A 24,394-nucleotide genomic window follows, 5' to 3' on the forward strand; every position below is an offset into this window, starting at 1 on the left:
AAGTGACCTTATCTACATGTTATTTGTACTTTACCCCAAGTGCTGGGGAAAACCACTCAGGTGTTATTGAAGTACACTTTCAAAATTACAAATTGCAAAGATTTCTGTGACTATGATACGGAAGGTAGTTCAGAAGAATATAAAACTCGAGTGACTGCTGTCATTCTAAAATTTTCTGATACTGAAATTTATGAAACAAAAATCTTGTCTTTACCATCTCTTCTTCAAGATTCAATTTAAGAAATCTTGAATCTAAATCAGTGCAATAATGGTGACATTCTTTCCAAGGAACTGTGTTTCTTTAAAAACAGTAGCGGTTTTCTCCATACTGATGCCAGTTGTTTGAACAAGCAGGATATTTCCAAACTATTAAAGAATTAGAATATAACTGCATGACTTCCATCAGTGCAAATCACATCCAGTAAATTGACATAGCAAATCTACTGTCTACAAATAAAAAGTCTTCTGATTTTTACATTATAGACTGTGTGCACTTAAATTTAGTAGTAAATTTATCTGAAATTAATAACACTTCTTTGAAAATGTTTTGGTCTTCAAGACTCATAAGATGCATATTGGGAAACAATTTTTTAATGACAAAATTAGAAATGTATCAGGAAATATATCCAATATATATAACTGTTAAAATTGTCAACATAATGTTCTTTGTCTTCACAATGAAAATAAAACATGTATATATTTATTTTTAAAAAGCTGTAAGTTTCAAAAATTAGAAAATAAGAGATACATAAATGAAATTATATATAGATATCCCAAAACAGATACCTTGTCAAAGTATTTTATTTAACTTTAGGTCATCATTTGATAGTGCCATCATTTTGAGTGTATACATAATATACACAGGACTACAAGAGAAATACTCTTTGACATACAAGTAGATTTGACTCATATACATTTACATGTATCAAGCAAAATAGTTAATTATCACTTCTCTCCTGCAATAAAACTTTGACTCAGGAACTCTTCCAAAATTACCTGTTTTATTTACTTCCTTGTTAGAGGAGATATTTCCTGGACATCCTTCTGATTGAAATGACTTCTTATTCATTGAAGAGAATTCAGAAAGGTCAGTTTTAAACTTGAAAAGAAAAATAACTGGACACATTCTTATGCGTAAGACATTGTACCGAATTTGGAAATACAAAAATGATTAATGAAACATCACTTGCTTCAAATAACTTAAATTTGCAGAGTCAGATTAGCAGAGTCAAAATCATAAAAATCAAATTACAATATATGTACAGCAACTTCACACAGCGATCGATCACAGAAGAAAGAAAAATTGGTCTGATAACAGTGTAAGCAAGTTTTTCATAGAGTAAAAAATGTGTAAAAGGCATTTCTGGTAAAGGAAACATGAGAACAAATAGTAAGGCATTAAGTAATGTCCACGATATGCTTAAAAATGGACAATATTTTGATGTGTCTCTAAGAAATTATCTTAAGTTCTGTGCAGACAATATTATACTTTGTAAAGGAATAGAAATGATCAAAACACTGTACTATCTTCAACAGATTTCACTATGTGAGTAATGGAAAAGCAAACTTCTATTTCACATTGTGACTTACTCTCAATGGCTAAGTATCCAACAGACGAAAGAAGCCCCAGGCAAATGATCCACAGAATCACTGCAATGAATTTCCATGAAGAAGTTGGATTAGGATGATCTGTAGAAAGAGATGAATAAAACTTGTGACATCAGCTTCTAAATGTTTATTTAGAGTTCTTCTGTTTTAGGTGTAGTAAACTATACAACAATATAGCTCGCATCCTAAAAATAGAGTAAAGGAAGGTAATCTACAAAATCATAACTCATTTTGAGGGAATGAGGCAGCTGAATTTAAAAAGTGATCAGGTGATCTGAATTCTAAAGAGGTGAAGCCCTGCTTCCTTGGAAAGACAGGACACAAACTCTATTTCATCTTTGGCAAAGCATAGGAGGAATAGTGGCAGTCATAAAACAGTGAAGAATTTCAACAAATCTTCAAGGCTAAGAGCAGGCTATCATGAGACTTTAGAATCTCTTGTAGCCATAGACTAATGGGAGTTCACACCCAACTGCCAATTATTCTCTGTTGGCTTCCACTGGGAAGCTTGAGAGAACCCCTCTCTCTGATGCGGGTCTACAGGATCTGCCAAAGTTTGTGGGTGTAGTGGGTAAATCTGGAGAGGACCATCTCTGCTCTGAGCCCTGCCTAAGTACAAGGTGGTTAATGTCTGTCCTTGAGGGGCAAGCATAAAACCCACCTGGTGCCATGAGTGTCCAGACTCCAGGACCCCAATAAAAACAAGCTGCCCCTGGGGAAGGATTAATAAATGTTCCACCACCTGCCACCTCACCCATTCTAGGAAGAGTTCACCTGCTGCTGGAGGAAAAAGTAGAAATCTAACCCACCCTGTACCCTGCACTGACAATAGGCAAAAGCCACCTGCTTCTAGAGAAGGGACAGAAAACCATCTTCTGCCCAGGATCCTGAAATTGTACAGAGCAGAGGACCTCCGCTGGGGGAGAGAGAGGTAATTGCCTCACACACAAAATCTACCAATACAGGACAGATGCCACAGTGAAAGGGACAGAAAATCCACCTGTCTGAGGAATAAATTCTGCACTGAGTAGAACATTTTTTAGAGATAAAACATTAAAAACCAGATCTGGAGATGGATCAGTTGTAATTTCTAGGCAGGGAATTTGAAATAACAATGATTGATAGGTTAAAGCATCTAGTGGGAAAGACAGAAACTGGCATAAACATATGGGACATTTCAGTAGAGATTTGAAACTTCTAAGTACATAATGAAAATAAGAATATAATCTGAATAGAAAACAGGGAATCTGAGATGAATAACTTGCTCCATGGACTTCTCAGTAGAGGTGACACAGCAGATTTTACCTTTCAGATCCTCTAGGCCTTTGCTCCAAACTTTGATAATACATATATATCTTCTTAAACTCCTTAAACTTGAATCTCTTGACTTTGCATTCTTCCAAGTCTTTAATATTATCTAAACCTACTTGTCAAGGTGGAATCAGTGAAAAACAGTGGACCTGTGGCCAACCTGTATTCATCTGGCTGAATTCCATGTCTTTCACTTCAAATGTCAAATTTGTGCAAAACATTTATGTAATCATGACAGCGAGCATATAAGTGAGAAAAAGTGTACAAGACCATTTGGGTGGATAATATCAGGAGTACAATTTGGAGTACATGTTTGAGATTTCTATTAACATTCAAGGGATGATTTGGATTACAATACTGTGTAGTTAGTCTACACTATGCAGGAGAGAAATCCAAGTTTGATATAAATTTTGAGTCATTAGCAGTTAGATGATATTTACAGCCAAAAAACTAGGTGAATCACTAGGGAGTATATGTAAAAATGAAAGACAAGAGGGTAAGCTGAAACTACAGACAGTCCAATATTTAAAGAATAGTGAAAGCAAGCATTTTATATCATGTGAACACAAAAGCTATAGAGTAAACTTGCATTTTGTTAAAAGAAAAAATAAGTTTATTTAAGTAATATATGGTATTATTTTAATGTTTTTATGTATGCACTCATATAATTATATATACGTAAAAATGATTTAAAAGGCCTATGTCCAAATTTTACTTATGTTATTTTTGGTGATATAATTAATGTCCCATGTTAACCTCCTTTTTCTTTCTTTTTGGTAAATTATAATTTTGTGTATTAATTATGTAGCACTTTGAGAATAATAATACTTGTAAGAAACTACGCTACTATTCCTTCATATTTTTTCTTTATGGCCATGAACACATCACCAATATTTGGAAAAAATTTTGACCTTTGCTTTATAAACAGTGAAACCCGAGGGCCAAAATTATCTTCAACTAACATTTCAAGAAATACTGATAGATTCTTGTTTTCACAATGTGAAGTGAAGCATTTACCATCACATACATCAATCCTTAGCTGTAGTTGCCTGAGTGAGGTATATAGCAAAGGTTGTATTTTAAGAAATTTAGTTAAAACTAGAAAAAGAAAAACATCTAGCTCCTTGTTGAAGAGTTAGTTGAGAGTCATCAGAGGAAGAAAAGGCCTTGAACTTCCCAGGTAAAGACTGACTTCCAACAATTACAGACTCCAGTGTCTGTAACATGCCATTTAACCACCGTGTCTCTGCTTATGTTTGTATATTGGGTATAAAAAAGAAACTTACCTTGTGGAGTTCATTTGTAATTGATTTCCATATGTGAAAGCACTTTATAAACAGTGAAAAACTAAGAAATATTGTTAGGTAAAGGTAAATTTAAAAGACAGGATAATGACTCTAAATCATTCTGTTTTGACATATGGAAAAACAAGAACAATGGTGAAGTATGTCATTTTACACATACTTATGCATATACACACAATTAATAATATCATCAATAAAGTGTTCCCAGACCATTAGATTTCCCATACAAATCTAATAGTAACTACATTGGTAAGAAGTACATACACTAGTAAGATGAATATTTCATGAGAAATAAAAAAAGAACACAATTTCTGAATCCATAACAGGCAGAGTGTATAAGGCGTAAAAGGGCTTTTAAAAACTTATTAACAAAATATTAAGCAAAACTGAATTAATGAATTCGTCATTAGCCACATGGTAAATGTGTATATCATAAATAATATTGTAATAATTAACAATCTAAAAAATTGGAAAGTAACCAATTGAGGCCCTAGTTAAAAATAAAACATCTTAGCCAAAGTCATGAATATCCATTTCATGTAAGACAAAATAGAACTAGCGCATTAATACACAGCACACTTCTAATTCTTCCACTTATTAATTTAAAACATCCAAGGAATGCAAATTAGCAACAGGGAAAATACAAATTAAAGCAAATTTCAAATGATAGGAAGATAGTCAAACTCTGTATAGTCATACATACCAGTAAAGTAAATAGCACTGCAGTGTGTGTGTGAGAAGCATGACACTTGAAAAAGATACACTTCGAACACACTAAGTTAGCAAATATATAAATCAGGAAAACAAGAAAAATAATCCAAGTCACAGCAACTGTGTTAGAATAGTGAAATTACCTCTACATTTTATCACTTCTCTATTTCGCAAATATCCTATTATATAGTATTGATATCTTAAATGACAGAAAATGATAAATAACATATTTCAATCCCCAAATATTTTACTCATTCTAAAAATATTGATGTAATGTTTACAACATAGTTAAAATTATGGACTCTCATAGGGAAAAAGTCAATCTTCCCTCAGAAGTGCTTATTTTCCTTGTTTAGTAAAAGAAAAACATTTAGGGACTTCCCTGCCGGTACAGTGGTTAAGACTTCGCTTTCCAATGCAGGGGGTGCGGGTTTGATCCCTGGTCGGGGAGCTAAGATCCCACATGCCTTGTGACCAAAAAACCAAAACATAAAACAGAAGCAGTAACAAATTCAATAAAGACTTTAAAAAAATGGTCTACATCAAAAAAAATCTTTTAAAACAAAAGAAAAACATTTAAATTATGTGTGTGTGCATATGAGCATGATAATGCATAATTTTATATATTTTTAAGTGCGATTTAAGATAAAGTGTAGAAAACACAAAATGCATTGACGTCTAAAACACAAAAGACCTCTTCTCTTAGGAGTTTCAAGTCTTTGCCTTCTCTGTGGCTAAGATGATGGCTGAAGTTGCAAATCGGAGTAAGTTACACCATCATCACTCATTACTGTAGGGCAGATATACATGAAAATAAACAGAAAAATACATTTTAAATTCATGTAAATTATGAAATCCATAAGTAAAATTGGTATTGAATAAAATAGTGTTGGGAATGAACTTGAATAACTAGTGATTAGAATATAATTACAAATATGAAAATATTTTAAGATTGAAAAAATATTATTTTCTAAGTGTTACTTAATGAGTTGGTATGTTATATCACTTTTGGTCTTCTTAATATTGTCTATTCACAATTGCAAATCTATAAATGTCATTTACTGATAAGTAAAAATGCAAAAGATGATCTGATGGCTTTACTGAACTCTGTCAACTGAAATTTATCTTTATAGCCCGGCATTCACATTCTTCCACAATTTCACTTGTTCCAGCTTTCTTTTCAGTCTCATCTTTCACTTCGACCTATTTCCATTTTCCCCACAATTCCACTGACACACTTGTTCTTTTTCAACATACCATAAGCACTTCTCCAATCTCAATGTTTTGCTCAAATTCTTCCTTCTCTAGTACATTTTCCTCCTGCATTTGCTGATTATAATTTTAGTTTGTTCAATCTGTAAATCAAATTCCACCACCTTTAATAAAACTTCCAGATCCTTCAATCACAATTCACCTCTTCTTCCAATTATTCTCATTATTCTTCATTTGTCACCATTCCATTAGTTATCTCCTCCTATCTTTCTTTCATTAAGGTCTCCCCACTGTATTATGAATTTCTTGATACATCTTATGATTCTTTGTTACTGCTGCAATTGTTTATTAGATTTCTATACAAAGTATAAAAAAGTTAAATTTATCTTCAAAACTAACGTTTTGTGTACTAAATAAACTCTAATTCGAGAAAAATTTGAAAAATATTTTTCCTGATTAAAACATTTTAGAAAATTTGATAGGAATCTATGTGAAATGTTTTTACTCTCATACTAAAGGATAATATACCCAAGTTATTCATAGTCACAAAACACATCTATGAAAAGGTTGATTATGCTGTACCCTGGTGAAATTTTGTATTTCATTTATTTTCTTTAAACCTCTATTTTATACCACTTAACAATGTTATCATAAAATGTCATATCTAATAATAACTGTGATAATAATAATGAAGTTACTAAAAATAAATAATAATTAGAATAGTTTCTTTAAGACTACTCGAGCTCATTTGATTTCCCTCCTAGCAGCTCTTTTTTCTTCAATTCTTTCTCCCTTCCTTTCCTCTCTGTCCCCTTTCCCCACTCTGTCACTCATACTTTTATTCCCTTTTCTCTCAAATGATATATATAGAGAGAGACATATAAATATATAGATATACATATTAATCATATGATTAATCAAAGATTAATCATAAACTCAGTAAGGGAACTTGGTTTTAGGGAGACTTGATTTCACTCACTAACAGCCAAATAGAAGAAATGCATAGGACAAAGTATGTGTAAAGGCCAGGGAGCTTCCACGCCCTCTCTGGACAGGTGCACCACCCTTCCAGCACGTGTATGTGTTTACCAACCCAGAACCTCTGTGAATCTCTTTGCTGAGGGTTTTTGTGGAGGCTTCGTCATGTAGGCATGGTTGATTAAATCACTGGTTATTGGTGATTGAATTCATGTCCAGCCCTTCTTCCCCTTCCTGTAGGTCTGAGGGTGGGGCTGAAAGTTCCAACTTTCTAATCCATATGGTTGGTTCCTCAGACAACCAGCCCTGGTTATCCAAGAGTCACCTCATTAGCATAAATTTAGAAATGGTTGAAAAGGGCTTATTATGAACCACAAAAGATGCTCCTTTCACATTTCACTCAGGAAATTATGAGGATTTTAGAAACTCTGAATCGGGTACCAGGGAGGGAGACCAAACATACATTTCTTATAATATCACAGTATCACAGATAATATATATTAGCAAACTGTTGTATACATTTTCAGCTCTGAATTTTTTTTAAAAATCCACATTTTCATTCAGAAGGATGAGACGAATAAATCATTGACATCATTTTTCTTTTCAGAAAAGTGAGGATAGAACTTCCCAAGTTAGTAGATCACATGAAGCACTGAAATAAAGTTGTTGTGTATTATTTGGTGTCAATCTTCATTTAAATCTGTGTTGAGATAATTGCTAAGAAAAGAGGTATGGTGAAAAAAATACTATGTATTTAACATATAAAATTAAGATCAGAATATTCATAAAATAATTTACTTTATAATTTCAAGTGGCACAGAAATCTCCTCAATATTAAAATGAGGGCTTCCCTGGTGGCGCAATGGTTAAGAATCTGCCTGCCAATGCAGGGACACAGGTTCGAGCCCTGGTTCGGGAAGATCCCACATGCTGCGGAGCAGCTAAGCCCGTGCGCCACCACAAGAGAAGCCACGGCAATGAGAAGCCTGCTCACACAACGAAGAGTAGCCCCCACTCGCCGCAACTAGAGAAAGCCTGCGAGCAGCAACGAAAACCCAACACAGCCAAAAATAAATAAATTAAATTAATTAATTAAAAATAAAATAAAATAAAATGAATTCCGTCAAAGATATTCAAATTGTAATACATCTTAGCCTAAGATACAAATTGATCCATTTTACCTACTCCAGAAATAGATAATTGATTGAAAAAAAGCAATTATTCTTCTTCCTGCACTTACTGGACTATTTTAAAAATTAAATTATTATACATTATTATTTACATATATAACAATATTTGCTTTCACATTTTTATTTTGAAACAATAGTGCTTGGTATGTACATTATGAAGTCCCTTAGACATAAAATACATATGTTTTAATGATACTGAGATTATCTTACTTTCATGGCATCACAGCATTCTATTTCTATATTTTTAGGTGTATATAAGTGTTGATTTATCATTGCTTCTTGGATTCTCCCTAAAATGCTATATACACTCTATATGATATCTTTAATTTTATCCCTATTTTATAAATCTTTGAGGTGTTTTATGCCAGTTTTGTAATGAGTATTTCAAGGTACAGGGACTCAAGAGACAAATTTTTTTCTAAGATAGCTATTCATTTAGTATCTGAATTAGAAACCAGGTCAAAGTATTCAACTTACTTGACTAGTTTGTTTTCCTAGATAAGCTGCCTACCAAAGGAAAATGTGTAAAATCAGGATTAAGTACATACTTGTCATCCTTGCCTTCTGGTTGAAGTATAATGAAATTCTAAGTAGCACAGAGAACCCAGCTCTCTGTTAAACTTTTTTCTTCATTAGCAAAATATTGTACTAACGGTTGCATCTGTACTCAATCCACTTTCTGGACAAGCACAGAAGCCAGAGTCTAAGAGTGGAAAATAAAACATAATAATAATATTGTTATTTTCAACATTTTTCACTGGTATTTACTCAATCAAAAACCACTTGTTATTTGTTCATGTCTATCAACAAACATTAATTGAGAAACTACTATATGCACTGCGGTGTGAAGTGCTAAGGGGATATGACTAAATAACACGATCTTTTACACCATAATATAAAGGATAAGGTAAAGGGTAAGATAATAAAATTACCAATAATTTATTAATTACTATAAGTTATTCTTATTAATTACAATAAGTTACTATAATTAATAACTTATCGATTATAATAAGTTATAATTGATAACTTATAATTAATAATAATAAGTTATTCTTGTGGAAAACATTACAAGAATCCTAGTTTGCTAAAAAAACAAAAACATGTAGCAGAGAATGAGATGGGAGTGCTTAGGAGAACGCCTTTTAGGAAGTGACCTACAAGCTGAGCTCTTAAGGGTGAATAGGAGTTAAACAGAAGGGGAAGTAAAGGAGAAAATCTTAACAGGCAAAGGAAACAGCATTTTCACATTTCCTGAGCTGGAAAAGAACCTTGTGTATTGATGAATTTTTTTTATTGGTAAATAAACTAAGAAAAGAAATATATTTGTGCACCCTTAATTGGGTAGTTTAGTGGTGGAATTTTGATGGATGTTCAGAAAGTGTTTTTATTTTCCTCCAGAGTTTGATAGATTAAAAAAAAAATTAGCTGAAAATCTGGTAACATGATATGCTAGTGGTGGTGTCTTATTTACTTTTCTCTCCTTAGTACCCACAAGTCACAGTATATGGTAAGAACTCAAGTGTTGCCACATGAAATTTGCTGAATTTGCTGAAGCAAGTCATGAAAGAAGTGTTACATGATCACAAAAGAGTGAGGAACAATTGCAGGAAGCATTCAGGGAAAGAAAGAATTCATGTAGCAATTGGATTTTGAGCTGGATAAGAAGGACTTGGAAATGCCCAAATATTTGTACTTTTTCCTGAGTCATGTAGTTAATAGCAGGAGCAAAGGAAAAGAGTTAGGAAAGCAGCAAAAGCTATGAGCAATCACAGGCAGGTAATCAGAATTCGCTGTAACATTTGTGGTATTTTGTTTGTAATCTGTTACATAATCATACGCACGCAGAAAGGAAACAAGCTTGCATATCAAGCTCATATTTCCATTATTCATTAACATACAGATGTTAAACATTTACTATCATCCTTACATTAGAGAACGTTAAAATTGGACCCTCCTACAATGAAGAAAGAGAAGGTTTATTACTGTTATATTCCCTCATGCTCCTGAGTGGTGGAGTAGAGGAAAACCTCTATTTTCAGATTTAAACCAACCACTGGGGTTGGTTTACAAATATTTACAAATATTGAAACCTACATGGTGATGGTGGTTCCTGGAGAGGATATTGCCTGGAAAATGTGTTTAGAAAACGCTGTAAGAAAGCATTAGATATTTACGTGATTAGGTTCAAGTTTCAAGAAATACATGAAATTTTAAGAATGTTATATATTGGTGAAATAAAACCTTTATGGTAAAAATGCTTCTGAAAAGGTTTGAGTCTCAAAAAGCTTCTCTAGAAGAAAATTAACCACTTTTAAATGAGTCATGCCGTAATTCAATACAAGGTGCAGCACTCCTAGAGTCTCAGGAATAAACCTTAATGGAACAGTCTGAGAAGATGCAGAGGAAGAAAGAGAAGAAAGAATCAGTCAAGGGATGGAGGTCTTAAAAATGGAAACCACTGGGGGAGAATTCAAAAGGCTCGGGATCTGCATGATAAATATATGGATGTGTCTTTTAGTCTTTAAGTCGTTTATTTGATACATAGCCATTTGAACAATGAAACACTGGAAAAGGAAGATGTTCTGTTCAGACCCCTAACTCCATAATTTTTAAGTGGAGTACTTTATGCTTCAGTGAGACTATTCTTACATTTTCTTATCTACCTCCCTCAGAGGAGTGTGAAGTGCTCAGGGGATATGACTAAATAAGTTGGACATGATCCTTTACACCATATTATAAAGGATAAGGTAAAGGGTAAGATAATAAAATTACCAATAATTTAGAAATCTGGAGTAAGAAAGCAGCAAGCTACCTCAGTTATTAACTGAGCATCTGCTATGTTCTCATTTCTGTTTTATATGCTTGCTTTTCAAGTACATTTTTTACTTCTCAGCAAATTCACGAGGTAGATATTCCCAATGTGTAGATGAAAAATTGAGGCTCTGGTAATAAAATTATTTGCTCAAAGCTTCAAATATAGTCAAAATTGAACTAAGAATTCAAATTCAGCTTTGTCTAAGCCTCTAGCACTTTTAGCGACTGCCTATGGGGAGGAGAGGGGAGCTGTGGGTCTCAGTCCTACAACCACAAGGAACGAAATTCTGGCAAAAGGCTGAATGAGCTTGGAAGAGGACTCTGTTTCAGATAGAATACTGCCTGGCCAAGACCTTGGTTCCAGCCTTGTGAGGCCCTGAACAAAGAACACAATTAAGCCATGCTTAGTTCCTGATCCATAGATAGTATGAGATAATAAACGTGTAGTTTTAAGTTTCTAAATTTAGTGTAATTTGTTATGCACCAATACATAACCCATATTACATACATTCAGGGTAATGGATAACACATTCAAAGCAACAGGATGAAATTAAGAAAGAATAAACTGACTTTGGGCAATATTATTTTGTTATATTGTGTGTTTTTTACAAATTTCCTTACCCTCTTCCTTTTCTTCTATATCCAACATTGAGATAGTCATTCAACTAGATCCTTCCATGTACATTAGCCCATTTCATAGCAAAAAACAGAGAGCAAAAGAAAAATAAGTGTCTCTCCCCAGAGAATATATCAGAAATGTCATGTCAGAGGGAAAAAATATTTTGTGCAAAACCTTTCTATTAAAAAAGTTGTTCCCGGGCTTCCCTGGTGGCGCAGTGGTTGAGAATCTGCCTGCCAATTCAGGGGACACGGGTTCGAGCCCTGGTCTGGGAAGATCCCACATGCCGTGGAGCGACTAAGCCCGTGAGCCACAACTGCTGAGGCTGCGCGTCTGGAGCCTGTGCTCCGCAACAAGAGAGGCCGCGACAGTGAGAGGCCCGCGCACGGCGATGAAGAGCGGCCCCCGCTCGCCGCAACTGGAGAAAGCCCTCGCACAGAGACGAAGACCCAACACAGCCAAGAATAAATATAAATAAATAAATAAATTAAAAAAAAAAAAAAAAGTTGTTCCCATCCCAAGGACTACAAAGATATTTTCAGGATGAAGGAAAGCAGAATGCAGGTAAGAGTGGGAGAAAAAATAATAAAAATGAAATGGGTCAGATGGTCCTGGATTGAGTGTGATTAATATGATGGGGCCAGATGTGAGAAGGACACTGCCATGGGTGACCAGTACTCTTCATTCAAATCAGCACTTTCCATCATAATGCCCTGAAATGATAAGGGAGCCTGAAAAAACATCTGAGCTATAATTGGGTGGCAACAGGAATTTTCTTCCCTCAGTGGAGACAATTTTGACATAGATTACTCTCTGAAATTAGACATCATCCGTCATATTTAACACCTTCCGTTCCCTCATTGTTCTTGCAACATTGTAATAAATGTTCATGAGTTCTCAGAAAAAAAAAAAAAAAAGGCTGATTGAACTCTGGACACTTCATAGTGTGATGATATGAAAGTAACAATTTGAACCTATACGTTAATGCGGCTAAATAAACACAGCGGAGATTCATCCTGGACAAAAATTATGAAAATAGACTATCCTTGGTTCATTACAGAGAAAACCACTCTAGGTAGGAAAAAACAAAGAAACACACAAAAAACTCAGAGGAAATTTTTTTGTGGGAAGAGGACAGATTGATGGGACAGTTGGAACAGAAAACTATTTATTTTCATTATAAGCTTGCCTATAATGTTCTTTTTAAATTCAATTAAACTATATTGTTATGAAAATCACATGGACAGCAAAGGCAAAACATTTCAAATATCTAGAAAGTGCAATGCATGTTTGCTTAGTCCAAGTTAAACATTTGAAAGATGTTATAGTCTATCCTGAATTTTGCGTAGTACAACTTAAGTGCATTTTTCCTAAGTCAACCTGCATACAAGAATGTGAAGAGTTCAAGTTGTAGTACTATTATATTTATATTTTGAGAAGTAAAACATAAGAGGTTCTTTCTTCTTCCTGACTCTTTGTATTTTAAAAATCAACTTTGGGTTCTTAATTATTATTATTTAATTAAAATATAAAACTAGAGAGCAAATATAGATGTCAATACACAATTTTTAAGATGTAGATGCAACAATTAAAAAAAGGGAATTGGGGCTTCCCTGGTGGCGCAGTGGTTGAGAGTCTGCCTGCCAATGCAGGGGACACGGGTTCGAGCCCTGGTCTGGGAAGATCCCACGTGCCGCGGAGCGGCTGGGCCCGTGAGCCACAACTACTGAGCCTGCGCGTCTGGAGCCTGTGCTCCGCAACAAGAGAGGCCGCGATAGCGAGAGGCCCGCGCACGGCGATGAAGAGTGGCCCCCGCTTGCCGCAACTAGAGAGAGACCTCGCACAGAAACGAAGACCCAACACAGCCATAAATAAATAAATAAACAAATACTTTAAAAAAAAAAAAAAAAAAAAGGGAATTGGCTTTTGATATCTGTGAGGTTGGGAAAATCTCTTCCAGGTCAGATGGGCATCAGAACTCATTGTGTTCCCACCCCTTCTTTTACCTATTTAGAAATCCTTCTATAAAATGAGCTAGCCCCTCCTCCACCCAAAAAAAAGGGTAATTATTGGGTTGGCCCAAAAGTTTGTTCGGGTTTTTCCGTAACATCTTACAGTATTTAGTTTTTGGTACATACTTTTAGGAAAAGGCTTAGGGGACTGGCTAGAGATTAAAATCTTCAATGTACATGTAAGAATGGATTTTTACTGATGGATAAGCATAAGGCAAGAAAGATATGTGGAGTAAAGAAATAAGTATTATAAATTTATGCGATCAGGGCTTAGATGCCCTTTCCTCTTGCAAAATATGAAAGCAATCACGTGAGACCATATATTTGGCCAAAGACTTCCAACTGTTCTGCAGAACTCTGTAGCATCAACAGAAGACACACAAATGTGTTCTCCTCTGAGGCCAGGTGATACATGTGAAGAAACTATTATATGGCACTTTCAGCTCTAAATTAGAACATATAGATGTATAGATATCCAGAAAGAATTAAAAAAGAACACTAAAATTATTTTTACTTCCAGAAAAAGAGAGATGAGGATGGGACTTCTCAATTTAGTACACCATACAAAGGACTGATATGATGTGATATATATTATTTGGCATGAATTAAGTTTTATTTAAATTTCTGCAGAGAGAATTTCCAAGAATATATGCATAAACTTAAATTCACTATTAAATTGTTTTGACTATAATTTTAGGTGTAGGCACACATTTCATCAATTTTAAGACACATGGCAAAACTTAAAAATTATAACTATATATGATGATGGATGTTAATTAGACTTAGTGTCTAGTTATTGTTATGTTGTATACTTGAAACTAACGTAATGTTATATGTCAATTATATCTTGATAAAAAATTTAAACACGTTTTCAAATATATGAAAATTATATGATTGATAAGACACAATTTGAAACATTTTACAGATCCCAGAAGTAGGTAGTTAGTAATATATGTTACCATTCTAAGTATACTGAATCTTCATTGCACACCCCTTCTGCCCCAAGAAACATCTAAATAAGCTGTTGCTTACAGATATAACGATATTTACTTCCACAGTCCATATCGAAAACACTTCCGCTTGGGCCATATATTATGCAGTTCTTTGGATTTAGAGGGTGAAGGGATAGAAATCTGTAATGAAGAAGAATTTTTTAATATATTGGGAAAAGGAAATGAGAATGTTCAAGGATGATGTTTTTGTTAAATGATAGAACTATAGAAATTTTAAAAGCATTTTAATGAGATATTACCACATTGAGTCATTATCTTTTTTTCATTCAAGTCAGTTTTCACAATTTCAGAGTACAGTGTTACAAAAACTCAGCTATTGCATCAATAATCAATAACAATGAAGTTGAGGATTTTTTTGTTTTTGCTGTTGTTTTTAATGGTTTTGATATGTTATATACTTTACTTCTAAGATGCATCTGCCTATCTGGTCTAGGAAAAAAATCAGAGCATAAAACCTGTCATTGTATGATACTGTAAATCCCACGTTTATGAATGAAAATGAGATTTGAAGATTACAAATACACAGAAAATAAGCCCAGAATGTTTGAAATATGGGATGATGCTGAGAATATTGGGCTCCACCAGAATAAGGAAAATAGTGGATATACTCTTTTCTCTGGACGCCTTTTGTGTATGTGAGAATCTGTACATGTACATACATATCCAAGTGCTTGTACCAAGGCAGGAAATAAAAGCATATATCAAAAGCTCTTTTAGAGTCACAAGTACACTAACTTCATGTCACTTGAGCATACACTTGGGTGTTGTGGTTGGGACTAAAATTGTTATTCTGTTGTATCGATTCTCTTTTCTGTATTCTCATGTCCTAAACAAGATATCTTACCTACAGTGTTCCTGGATGTTACGTTCTCTGATCAGATCTAAGGATAAACTCAAAAAGAAAAGAAAAAGGTTTTGAGTGCCAGAAACTTACAGATCTTGGGAGAGAGTAGAATTATCCTCCCACAACCAGGCATGATGTTCTTCACTGTAAGAGAGCCCAATCCAGTAATAATAGGAACTGGAGTTCATAAAATGCTGTTTGGAAACAAAGACCAACATATTAACCTATTTTGAATCTATTCTAGGGATCATGCACTTTTAAGAAAGTCAGTGTCCAGTATTCAGATTCAGTTTTTCAATTATACAAACTAAAATCAGTTTTAACTTTTAATTTAGGAGGTATAGTCAAGTCACATGCCTCATATTTCTCATTCATCAAGCCCATTCATTTATGGAGGAAAACATACCACAAAATCTCACTTCTTGAAAGAATGAAAAACGTCATAAAGGGAATTAGAGCTTTCATGGAACACTTCCTTCACTGGGGATCAGCAATCAAATTTGATCCCAAATCAACAGTATCTTGAGGGATAAATCTTAGCACAGGTTCTGCATGGAGCTAGAGAAAATTTTCACTTTTTCTTAAGAGTTGGGTAATTGTTTTATAATAGTCTTCATATTCATTCCACGTTATATCCAAGAGTGATAACAAAAGCTATATAATTACAAAATAAATTATAAATTCAATTAATGAACTAAAAATTCAAAGTTCTTTGAATAAAAATAATGATCTATTATTTATTCTTTGAATTCTCTCTAAAAAGTTTCTTGTACTTTATCTGTCACATTCCTATAATGTAAATCTTTGAGAAATTTTGTGTAGATTTTATGACTGTTTCAAAGTATAGGAAATTAGTTCAAATATAACTGCCTATTTACTATCTGATTAAAGACTTGAATCAAAGTATTCAGCTTACTTAGATAATATTTTCCTAGGTCAAAAAAAATGTAGAAAAGTCAGGATTAAATACATGCCAGTTCATTTCTCTTTTGTATCTGAAGTAGACTGGAATTATGAGAAACACAAAAATTTCTACTGTCTTTCCATGTTTTTAATTCATTAGAAATGAAGTAGCAGTTGCATTGGTAGCCAAGCCACTTTTCTTGGCAAGAACAGCAGCCAGATCCTAAGAGAAAAAACAAAACATGACTTGATGACATTGGAGATTCAGTTTTTTTCCGTGCTATTTACTCATTTGTTATTTAATTTTTTCTACAACTATTCTTTGAGAATTTACTGCATACACCACAGTTCAGGGGATATTAATCTGAATGACTCAGACATGACCCTTCTTCCTCATGAAGATTATATTCTAGAGATAGAGACAGAATTATACAAATTTCAGTCATTTATGAATTATATTTAATGATAATTTGTGTAAGTATACACAAGAAATTCAGTATGTTAAAATACTGTGTAGCAGAGTATAGGATGGGGGGCGGTTAGAAGAACCTTTTTTGAGGAAGTGACCCAAAGTTGATCTCTGCTGTGTAATTAAAAGTGAACTAGATAAAAGAGATATGTAAAGGAAGAAAGCATTTTAGCATATTTCCTGAGTCAGAAAATAATTCTGGATATTTTATTTCAAAATGAAGTTAATAAAGCACTTAGCTTGAAGTCTGACCATCCAGTTTACTAGTGATAGTGTCTTCAACATTTACCATCCTCAGTGATAAAAGTCGTATTATGTGGTAAGCACTCAAATCTTTGTCAAATGAATGGTGCTGAGATTGTAGAGTTGAATAGTGGCTACCAGGGGCTGGGATGTGGGGGAAATGGGGAGCTGTTGGTCAAAAGGTACGAGCTTCCATTTAGAAGATGATTAAGTTTTGGGGCTCTACTGTGCACCATTGTAACTAGAGCTAACAGCACTGTATTATATACTTGGGAGTTGCTACAAGAGAGCTTCTTAAACATTCTCACCACAAAAAGACATGATAGTTGTGTGACATGATGGAGGTGTCAGTTACTGCTATGGTGGTAATAATATTGTAATAAGTGAATCATTGTACACTTTAAACTTACACGATGTCATACGTCAATTATATCTCAATAAAGTTGGAAAAGCGCTGAGGGAAAAAAGATATGAATGAAGTGCTATATGAACACAGAAGATGGTGAGACATCATTTAGGAAAAGATACGTTTAAAAACTTGGACTTTGAGCTGACGTTCACTGGTTAAGTAGAGTTTAGAACTGCAGAAATCTCTGTGCTTCTTTCTGAGTTATGGAAGAAGTGGAGGTAAAGGTAAAGAGGTATCAAAGTATGGGTTATGAAACACAAGCAGGCACTTAGGATCAGCTACAATATTTACTGTAATTTGCTTTTGTTACTTAAACATGAGCAGTCACATAGGAAAAATAGGTCACTTCAGGCTAATATTTTCCTTATTACTTAATATATAAATGACACACATTCAATGTAATTTAATAAATTCTTAAGTTAGCAATAAAATGAGACTATCCTATAATTTCTATTACTAAGCATAATATCCCTTCATGCTTCTATGCGAGAAAAACAAGAATATTTCATTCTCTACCAGCACTAAAGTTTTCCAAAGTATGGAACCCACCTTCCTGGAGATCTGTGGAGGGTCCTGGAGAGAATGTTGGCTGAACACTTTGTTTAGTAAATGCTGTAAGAAGTGATTAGAAATTTACTTCATCAGACACAGGTTTATGAAATAACAAAATATTACACATTAGCAAAATGAAACCTTTACCGTAAGACAGTTTCATCACAATTTCGATCTTTTTATATAGTCTGGACTAGAAAAACTTACAATTTTTCAACAAAACTCCCAAAGCAGCCACCGACAAAAGGCACATTACTCCTAAGACCCCAGAAATCAGCCTCCATGGAGTGGTCCGAAAAGCTATAAAGAAAGAGGGATAGGGTAAAGATTTAAGGAACAAACACAGGAGCTGAAGTTCTTAAAAGCAGAAACCAGTGAGAGAACCCAAAAAGTTCCTTGGTTTAATAACCCAATCATTTTGCCAATGAAATGTTGGAAAATGAAGACATTCCATTCAGAGCTCCACCCAATACCAAAAATTTTATATGATGTACTTTATTCTTCAGTGAGATTATCCATACCTTTTCCTCTTTATCAGCTCTATCTTATCAAACTGTACTTACCATTTATTTTTTAATTTGACAAAGAAGCTTAGAGATCTGTAGTAAAAAGAGATCAACAGGCACCAAGTTCGGTCTTGTGGGCTGATATAACAAACTCTTATTTTTGTAACAGCGACAAAAAAATCACAAGATAGAGAATCTGATTGCCATTAGGTAGCTGAGAAAATGTGGGATCCATTAATAGTGTTATTTTCTCAAGGAATCAGAGCTATTAAGTACCCAAGTCAGAAATCAAATGAAAGTTTGCCTAGACCCAGAGTCTTTCATTTAACATATTCCATCATTGTTACAATAATATCAATACTACTTGCGAGTGTGTCCTTCTGCTAATCTCAGTGTATTCACTACTCCGAGAAATGTCAGGCTGCTCATAGCTTTGTAGAGGCTGTACCGTGAAGAGAAGATACGGTGTGATGAGAGGTTCCCCAACCAATGTAGCGGTAATAACTTGGGAACCTGAGTTCATTTCACAGTACATTGAATTATGATACGTAAAAAACCACTTTTTTACAGGAACCATTTTTTACATGTATTACATCTTCTCATACCAAAAATTACTTGCTCACAGGCTTTTCCCCTAAAATAATTTAGCATCAGGAGATTCTGCATTAACATTAGCACACTCCCAAAGGGTGTCGTCATTCACAACAGTCCAATGTGTCAAACTGTTAATCTGGGTGGTTTTGGGGATGTCACAACACAAATAGTAAATTAAAAAAAAAAAACACTTTTGAACATTTTGTTGATAATGTTTAACATTCTCTATTTATTTTCGTGCTAGAATTATGTTGTTTACATTTTTCCTGGTAAATTCAGATTCCAATCAGAATTTAGAGCTATCCCTGTCAGAATCCGCTCTTTAAACCTGTTGGAAAAATCTTTACAAAATCATTTCTAAGTTACAGAATGAAGAATCAGAAAAATGAAATTAAAGTAGAAAGTGCAGCTACATGGGAAGCCTAAAAATGTATACTTTTTTCTTAAAGTGTTGCCTCAAATTAGCCATACCCACAAGATATTTTTCCTGGTTATTTTTATTTTTTCATTTTATGACTTGGGCTGCACATACCTGCCATGTGAAATGCTGTTCCAGTGTTGATGCAGGAAAGGCACGATGGCTGCTTGTTCAAGAAGAACTGGGTTAGATCACGGAGCTGAGCTGGAGGCTAAGGAACCTGAAAGTTGTGTATGAAGAAATTTTTAAAAAAAGAAAAATTGTGTATTCAAGTGTGCTCGCATCATCTGCTGATGAGACATGGGTGTGTAGTATGAACAAGAAGCAGTAAAATCACTATCTTCTAAAATGTTTCCGGAACCACAATACAGGAAATTCTCACTGAACTTGTGCAATGCACACCCTTTGACTATCACAAAAGAAGGTGAGAGGAAATTTTTTTAATGTTTGAACATCAAAGTCATCTTAAAAAAATTACTTGGAAAATGGAAAATATAAGCAAACCAAAGGTAAATTTACTTGGTATAATAAAATTCCACACATAATTTTCCTCTTTTAGTAATGAGAAATGTCTATTATTTACCGTATGCCAAACAGAGTTTAAAGCACTCGGCGTATATGAGCTTATTTATCCCTGAAAATGACTTAATAATAAAGATATATAAATATACATGTTTTACCAATGAGAAAAGTAAGGTATAGTAAAGCTAAGTACCAGAAAAAGGTCACTTATGTTTGAAACTCTCGTTGTCTTTCTCTAGAGCACCTATGTGATATATTTCACATTAAGCCTATCTCTCTGTGTCTATATGTTTTGTCGATTTTCATTTACTTTCTTCAGTACAGAGTGGTTGGAATTTTCCAACTCTCATTCTGTGCTTCTGATTCCTGCCTCATTAACTCAAGTATGGAAGGCAAAGATAAAAAAGGTAGAATCAGAGGGACTTCCCATGACTGTCCCATACACACACACACACACACACACACACACACACGCACTATGACTGCCTCAGCTGCCCTAAGCCCACACGTAGTGCCTCGTTCACAACAGCCTTACAAATTTTCATTTAATCTTGACTCTCCTTATTTTTACTAATATGTTAATTATTATAATCATTTCCAGTGTTATTCAGATAATACAGAGATAATTCAAGTTACACATTTTTGTCCTCAGAAGCATAATCTTAACAGTGGGAATTTCAAAAGAAGGACAGATAGGCAGATTAAGAGTCGCGAACAGAGACCTTGATCTATGATTAAGAGTCAGGAAATACAACCTACCATTCATCCCCGCACAAAAAATAACTCCCAAGTTTTTTTGTTATTTATATTGTTTATTTTTAAGCATTATAATATTACCATAGATGAACTCTTTTGTAAAAGACAGGCTTTTCAACCAAAAAGAAGAAGAGAAACAAAAAACCAGGACCGTGATTTGATTTCTTGGTTTCCATGAAGCTAAAAGTTTTCCATCTTTTTAACTTGCACTGTGTGCATGGGGCTGCTTTCACTGAATCACCAAAATAGCTAAAACATAGATCCTTCCTCGAGAATGTGAACATGAAAATTCTTCATCCAGATTTTACGCAAATCCAAGTTGAAAGAGGTGATATAAATGAAACTGTGCCTTCCTAAAGTCTATTTTTTTCTGTTTTAATGTTGCACGAAGCTGAACTAGCAAAAACTGCCTAATTTTGCTCATTTTTTGCTCTCTGTCTCTATCTTAGTTCACTAACTCAGAAGTCAAAATCCATCAAAGATGTGTTCAGTCCAACAACTCTAAGCTCAAGTCACAAATAAGATAACTGAATACACACATGCACACACACACAAGATATAGATAGATAGATAGGTAGAGATACATGATATGTACGTGTGTGTGTGTGTGTGTGTGTATATATATATATATATATATATATATAAAACTCCCTTTAATTCTTTCTGAACTGTTGACCCTGGTTGATTGGTCCATTTTTGCACATAGGCAGTTGAATTGTTTTTGTGTCAGTTTCCCTGCTATTTATCTCCACTTGGAGCAGAAGTTTTCATTTCCCCACCCATATCCCTCGGAATATTTGTAAACTATGGCCAATCAGTATCTGCAACTCTGTGTCTGCAGACTTTTTCCGCCTGGAACTGCTGAAAGCTTTGCTGCTCTCACACATGACAGTCCAGAAGTACTAAGGAATTCTCACCTAGATGGCCCTCAGGCAACGAATCTCAGGATTTGGTGTAGTTCAGCAACTTTGACCTGAATGTGAAGCAATTTAGAACATTGTGTTTTTTCCCATTTCCCAGAATCTTTCAACAGTGTTGGGTTCCAGTCTCCTCCTCTAGTATCTAGATTAAGAGAATGACCTATAGTGTGTTCTGCCTTCCCTTTCCTGTATCAACACTCCCTACCTTTATCCACCACACATCCCAAATAAACTTTTCACTCAAACCTTTATAGGGGTCTGTTGCAGAGAGAACTCAGATGGAAATTCCACTGAAATGTTCAGCTTCACTTACATGTTTGTTTGTTAAATGTTAGGTGTCCTTCCAGAAAATGCATGTCTCTCTGCAGGATCTCTTCTGCCCTAGTGTCCATTGCAGGCAAATACAATTTTTCTTCCCTGTAATTTGCTACTGCCCTTGCTCAAAGCAAGTAATGACTCCAATAACTAAAAGATCATTCAAACCTGAACAAAGAGCTGGGGAAAATAAATGAATGTCAGTTTAATTATAAACAGTGAGGTCTTTTCCTTGCCTAACAGTGTATAACTAAAATGTTCCAGAACACAGTAATAATATATATTCCAATGGTCCCAAATGAGAAATTTACTTTGATCTCACGACTTGGAAAATGTGTGCATTCTCTGAGTGGAAAAAAAAATTGCTAGCATCAAGTTGCAAATTATTCTCCTTTGAAGGGAGGGGAAGGACTCCCTGGGAAAAGAATAAAAAGGATTCTGATCTGATAAAATCTCCTTGGAAACACGTGTTAATGACAAACCTACTAGCCAACACTAGTGGGTTTTGCTTGCCAAAATCCTTATCATGGACTGTTTTTAGGAGGATGTATTAGATTGCCTAAAATGGTTTATGGTCAAAACAAAACAAAATAAGAGATGGAATTGGGATCTGTTGGTTTATGGAGCATGGCTTCCTAGAAAAATGTGTCATAAACTATATAACCATCTGAGTATGAAATGGAGATGTATAATGACCGTAGCATCTCCTTTTGTGTTTGTGGTGCAGCCAGAAGCATCATTTGGACCCTCATATGTTAATCTGTAAGTCTGGACCACAGTACATCCTAAGGTGGAAAGGAAGGACCTGGCAGGCTGCACTGGCAAACTTGTACTTCTCACCACTTGGTCTGTACTTCACAGGGATTGTATCATAGAAATTACTAGTAAAGCTTGCTACTAGGTAAAATCTCTGACGATGCTGTGAGTCTGATTTAACTATCCAATTCTTTGTGTCATCTTCTTGACAAATTGATACATTTTGTCCACATAGATAAGGAGAAATATGCATCCTAATATATGTGTATAATCAAACATCCCCTGCCACTCACCTTAATTTGTAGCAGAAGTTATCATTGCTCCTCTCATATCCCTGGAACCCTCATTGTACGTAGACAGATTTCTGCATCTCTGTTCTTGGAGCTTTCTTTCCCCCCAAGATCTGCTGAAAGTTTTGCTGCCCTCACACCAGTAAATCTCAGGATTCAATATATAAATATTCCAGCTCCTTTTGCTTTAATGCGCAGGGACTATTTGAGGATGCATGCTTGAAAAAAGACGTGTGTGAAAAAAAAGTGTTCCCCATCCCTAAGACTAAGAAAAACTCTCCTGACCTGAGGGAAAGGAGAAGCTAATGGTGTAATGATGGGGGGGGGGGGGGGTGGGCAGGAAGATAAAAAAAGGGTAAGGGGGCAAGACTGAGGGCTACTGATAGGAAAGAGTGTGCTGTGAGTAGAGAGGCTGCATTGGGTGACACTCACCTGCCACTCAAGTCAGCACTTTTCTTCATCAGTGTCTTGAATCATTATAGGAAATGGGTAAATATATAAAGATGATTCACCCTCTATGTGGGAGGGTATTGTGCATTTCCTGCTCTTAAGTGGTATTCTAGCTGTTCATCTTACTATTATCTGGAGATGATCTCCCTTTGAAAGAGATAGCATCTGTCCTATTTAACACCCCTGTTTCTTGCAACATTCAATAATCCTCACAAGCTCTCGACAACAACAACGATCATAATCAAACAGAATGGAACCCTAATGGTCAATTAGAAAATAGTATTTCTGAACCTTGATTTGGTTAGACAAAAGAAGTCCAAGATTCATTCTTGGCTGGAAATGTAAAAAACACCTCTCTATACTTTCACAGGGAAAGCTAATAAAAGTAGAAAAACCAGGATAAGAATCAGTTTGCCCCTGGGGGCAGGACCAGAGTGAGGAAAAATAGAAAAAAAAGAATTGTTGATTTTCATAATAAGCTCTTCTGTACTATGGAATTTGAAAGCATATGCATGTTTTGCTTATGCAGAAAAATACACAGTTAAGCAAAAAAATTTACATCTCCAAGAAACAATTCATAACTTTAGACTTCAAATGTTTTGAAAGATGGCATTTTCTAATCTGCATCTATCATTGTATAACTTAAGTTTATTTCTCCTAATTCTTACTTTATTC

The 24,394-nt window shown here is 34.7% G+C and overlaps 1 protein-coding gene across 1 annotated transcript; it reads right to left on the reverse strand.

Moving 5' to 3' along the window:
• Window positions 1-14,771: 14,771 nt before the first annotated feature.
• On the reverse strand, window positions 14,772-19,869 carry KLRD1 (killer cell lectin like receptor D1). The gene is made up of 6 exons (XM_061205534.1): window positions 19,825-19,869; window positions 18,400-18,492; window positions 18,190-18,252; window positions 16,591-16,742; window positions 15,707-15,810; window positions 14,772-14,892 (listed from the first exon to the last, which is right to left on the reverse strand). The coding sequence occupies exons 1-6, from the start codon at window positions 19,829-19,831 to the stop codon at window positions 14,772-14,774; spliced, it is 540 nt and encodes a 179-aa protein (XP_061061517.1). The 5' UTR covers window positions 19,832-19,869.
• Between the last annotated feature and the right edge of the window lie 4,525 nt (window positions 19,870-24,394).

The sequence above is a fragment of the Eubalaena glacialis genome, chromosome 11 (assembly GCF_028564815.1).
Source record: "Eubalaena glacialis isolate mEubGla1 chromosome 11, mEubGla1.1.hap2.+ XY, whole genome shotgun sequence".
Classification (NCBI taxonomy): domain Eukaryota; kingdom Metazoa; phylum Chordata; class Mammalia; order Artiodactyla; family Balaenidae; genus Eubalaena; species Eubalaena glacialis.